The 4710-nt window shown below is 41.5% G+C and overlaps 1 protein-coding gene across 1 annotated transcript; it reads left to right on the top strand.

Moving 5' to 3' along the window:
* Positions 1 to 1342: 1342 nt before the first annotated feature.
* Positions 1343 to 4647, top strand: LOC135530022 (integrin alpha-X-like; the record flags this gene model as incomplete). The annotated part of the gene is made up of 8 exons (XM_064958407.1): positions 1343 to 1478; positions 1693 to 1769; positions 2021 to 2144; positions 2286 to 2428; positions 2662 to 2802; positions 3005 to 3202; positions 3325 to 3455; positions 3885 to 4647. Coding segments are annotated over 8 exons (981 nt in total), but the record flags the coding sequence as incomplete, so codon positions are not given.
* Between the last annotated feature and the right edge of the window lie 63 nt (positions 4648 to 4710).

Here is a 4710-nt window from a genome sequence, read left to right as displayed (position 1 = left end):
CTTGATTCTAGGCTTTGCGTTTGCCTTTGGTGGAAGGAGAACTAAGGATTCCATTTTTAAGGCTTGGTTAAGCGCCATTCCATTTCTTATATATTTTATCTCCTTATGAGCCTGGATGCAGCCTGAGATCCTCTGAAAGGCCATTGTTGACCATTTCAAAGTCTAGGTTGAAAACTGTTCTTCATTCTTCTTCCTCCTGTCGTTGTTATTACTTTTTATTTTATTTTCTGATGTGAAGCACTTTGTGACTTGTATTAGGAAGCGCTATACAAATAGAGTTTTTATTATTACTCCTAGTCTCAAGGGTCCAGTCCAACATCCCAGTTTTTTTCACCTTTATTTAACATTTACATTTAAGTCATTTGGCAGACGCTCTTATCCAGAGCGACTTACAAATTGGTGAATTCACCTTATGACATCCAGTGGAACAGCCACTTTACAATAGTGCATCTAAATCATTTAAGGGGGGGGGTGAGAAGGATTACTTTATCCTATCCTAGGTATTCCTTAAAGAGGTGGGGTTTCAGGTGTCTCCGGAAGGTGGTGATTGACTCCGCTGTCCTGGCGTCGTGAGGGAGTTTGTTCCACCATTGGGGGGCCAGAGCAGCGAACAGTTTTGACTGGGCTGAGCGGGAACTGTACTTCCTCAGTGGTAGGGAGGCGAGCAGGCCAGAGGTGGATGAACGCAGTGCCCTTGTTTGGGTGTAGGGCCTGATCAGAGCCTGGAGGTACTGCGGTGCCGTTCCCCTCACAGCTCCGTAGGCAAGCACCATGGTCTTGTAGCGGATGCGAGCTTCAACTGGAAGCCAGTGGAGAGAGCGGAGGATCGGGGTGACGTGAGAGAACTTGGGAAGGTTGAACACCAGACGGGCTGCGGCGTTCTGGATGAGTTGTAGGGGTTTAATGGCACAGGCAGGGAGCCCAGCCAACAGCGAGTTGCAGTAATCCAGACGGGAGATGACAAGTGCCTGGATTAGGACCTGCGCCGCTTCCTGTGTGAGGCAGGGTCGTACTCTGCGGATGTTGTAGAGCATGAACCTACAGGAACGTGCCTACAGGAACTAGGCAAGTCAGTTAAGAACAAATTCTTATTTACAGTGATGGCCTACACCGGCCAAACTCGGACAACACTGGGCCAATTCTGCGTCGCCCTATGGGACTCCCAATCATGGCCAGTTGTGATACAGTCTGGATTTGAACCAGGTTGTCTGTAGTGACGCCTCTAGCACCGAGATGCAGTGTCTTCGACCACTGTGATGTGGATGTTTAACTATCATTAATATTGAAAAGGAAATTAAACATCACTATAATTCCTGCACTCAAGTGGTATATTTCTTGGTAGGTCAAGCACGTTGATTTGACGAAACTCAAGTCCCTGGCATCAGAGCCAAAAGAAAACAACACTTTCCTCAACCAGGACTACAACGGACTAAAAGGAATCCTAGACAACTTTCAAAAAAAGATCTTCAACATTGAAGGTACAACTCTGGATTCAGATAAACTCTAAGTACTACTTACTTATATTTCAGCAAAGTCCCTTTCAACTGAAAGTTGAAAAAAACACAAAGTGGCACTACTGGTCACTTCCTGAAATATACTGGTATTTATTTCTGGTGATAACACCTTACTCAAAACAGTCCACAGTAGAAGTATCAATGTATCGCTACTAATATCAGTGTTTGTATGTTCTAGGTTCCAAGACTGCTCTGGCTGGAAACTTGACTAAAGAAATGTCTCAGAGTGGGTTCAGCGCTGTCTACGTTAACAAGGTGAGTTACACAATAGTATGTCCAGCATGTTTTGTCATCTTAAATGATCATTTGTAATATGTATAAATTGTTTTAAAATGTTAACTACAATGCTTGTACATTGTACTACAAATCCTTGTAAATGCTTAAATACGCATTTATAAATGTAATGACCACCATGGCAACTAGTTTATAGACACAGTATATAGTTAATGAATGCTTATTAATAAAACTGTCATACAATATGACCCAATGTTTTATTTCCTCTACAGGACACCTTGGTTCTGGGCTCAGTGGGATCAAACAACTGGCGTGGATCTCTCTTTGAGACTGAGGGTCTGAGATCAGAGGAAAGGGAAATTCAGGACCCCACATTGGACAAAGATTCCTATATGGGTAATGGAACATGAAGCTCAAGAATTGATATTGCTCAAATGTGAATTTGAACAAACACTATTTTCAAGGCTCTGTTGTTCAGATGTTTCAGCGAAGGGAGTGTAGTTACAATGGGCCTACATTTCTTCATTTTTATTACAGGATACTCTGTAGCTGTTGGGAAGAAGAATGAGAACCTTCTATATTTTACCGGAGCACCAAGATCTGAACACATGGGACGGATCCTACTTTTTAACAAGGTTAACAACAACTGGACTGTGGCACAAAGCTTGCCTGGAGAACAGGTTGGTAACATTAGCTATTTCTGCAAGCAGTGTGGTATATCAATCAAGTTATACAATAGGGACAGCATGAAACTAGCTTTTGGGGTTACTTCAAAGGTTGAATGAATCCTCCGATAGTAAAGAGGAACACATAATGTTACTTTTTATGTTTACTTATGAGTTCCATTCAAAACCAAAGGACTTAAAACATTTCAATTTTTTTGTTGTATGAATGTAAGTTTTGATTTTCTCAGATGGGCTCCTACTTCGGGGCAGAGCTGTGTTCTGTGGACATAGACTCAGACGGCAACACAGACTTCCTCCTGGTGGGTGCACCAATGTTTCACCAACCTCCGAGAGAGGGCAGGATCTACGTCTACACACTGACTGATAAGGTGGGCTGAACTGTGAACCTCTGAACAACAGATTCAATTGCTGAATTTGTGATTGAATATGTTCATCAGGGACAAAGTGATCTGGAAGCCGAAATATATTCATTTGGATATAAATTTCCATTATCTTCAATAATAATGCACAAAAAGACAGTGTAATATGGATTTATCTTCATGTGATCTCTCCTCGCCCTTCCGTTATTAGCTGGAACTGAGGATGGAGATGAATGTTTCAGTGCCATCTCAGGGTAGATTCGGCTCCTCCATCTGCTCTCTCACAGACCTGAATGGAGATGGGCTGAAGGATGTAGCTGTGGGCGCTCCACTTGAGGACGATCACAGGGGGGCCGTGTACATCTACCTGGGTGAAAAGCTAAAGGGGATCCGCCCTGAATTCAGCCAGGTGAGGCAGACGAAGATGGAAATCATTCAAAACGGCCCTTCACGATCAAAGAAAACAGACATCCCTCCTGGGATATCAATATTAATGGCTTTTCATTAAATGTGTATGTCTTCTTACTGCAGCGCATCTCAGCTGTGATGATGAGATCTAATCTCCAGTTCTTTGGCCAGACGATTGATGGGAAGATGGACCTGGGTGAGGATGGACTGACTGATATCGTAGTAGGAGCGCGTGGTGCAGTTGTTGTCTTGAGGTACGACTCCAAAAAATGATAAGAAAAGACAGCTGGTTTAAACGTTCCGCTAACAGAACCCCCCCCCCACATTAACAAATCCATGACAGCAAATGAAAGATAAACATCTTGTTAATCTACCCATTGTGTCTGAACACAACATATATTTATGTTAGATCACCACCAAATCCAAAAAAACACACAGCCATTTTTCCCAGCCAAAGAGAGTCACAAACACAGAATTAGAGATAAAATTAATCACTAACCTTTGATAATCTTCATCTGATGACACTCATTTGACATCATGTTACACAACTTGGACGAAAACTACAAAAGTTTATATTCCAGGTCAAATAAACTGGTCAAACTAAGTAGAGAATCAATCTTCAGGATGTTATTTTCATATATATCCAATGACGTTCCAATCCAAGCATTCGTTTTTGTCTACAGAGTCATGGAACGCAGGCGATATCAACAGTAATGTGCGCAACCAGGAACTGGCATTCTGAAAGACCAGTGACTCATTCCCCCCTCCATCCGGTCATACAGCACACTAGAGGCTTTTGGCCAAATTTCATGTACACAAATGTACATTTACAAACAGAAAACCACATTTTCGAAATTGAACTGTATTTTAAGATGGTTAAATGCTCTACTAACAAAAAAGCTGTTAGAATTGTAAGTATATGCATGTCCCTTAAGATCCTTGTGTAATTGTAATGTGATATTGTACCCCCTAGCCCCGCCCCCAGCCCCACCCCTAGCTCGATTGACCATTGTTTGTAATCTATGTATGTTTGTGTTCCCTCATGTGCTTTATGTATTGATTTGTTGTTGATAAAAATATAAAAAAAAAAATTTAAAAAATATTTAAAAAAAATTAAATAAAAAAAAAGCACACTAGAAGCTTCATTCCACGTTCTACTGACTGTTGACATCTAGTGGAAGGCGTAGGAAGTACAAACATATCCATATCTTGTTTGGATGTGAATAGGCGATGACTTGAAATTCGACCAGCCGCAGAATTTCCACTTCCTGTTTGGAAATTTGCCTGCCCTATGAGTTCTGTTATACTCACATACATAATTCAAACAGTTTTAGAAACTTAAGAGTGTTTTCTATCCAATAGTAATACTAATATGCATATATTAGCGTCTAGGACAGAGTAGGATGCAGTTAACTATGGGCACGCAATTCATCCAAAGTGAAAATGCTGCCCCCTATCCCTAACAGGTTTTAACCAGTAAAAATATCTCACTAGTGTACGATCTGCACT

Source organism: Oncorhynchus masou, unplaced genomic scaffold, assembly GCF_036934945.1.
Source record: "Oncorhynchus masou masou isolate Uvic2021 unplaced genomic scaffold, UVic_Omas_1.1 unplaced_scaffold_12351, whole genome shotgun sequence".
NCBI classification, from domain to species: Eukaryota; Metazoa; Chordata; class Actinopteri; order Salmoniformes; family Salmonidae; genus Oncorhynchus; species Oncorhynchus masou.
The sequence above is the reverse complement of the archived record's forward strand: the minus strand, read 5'-3'. Positions and strand labels throughout refer to the sequence as shown.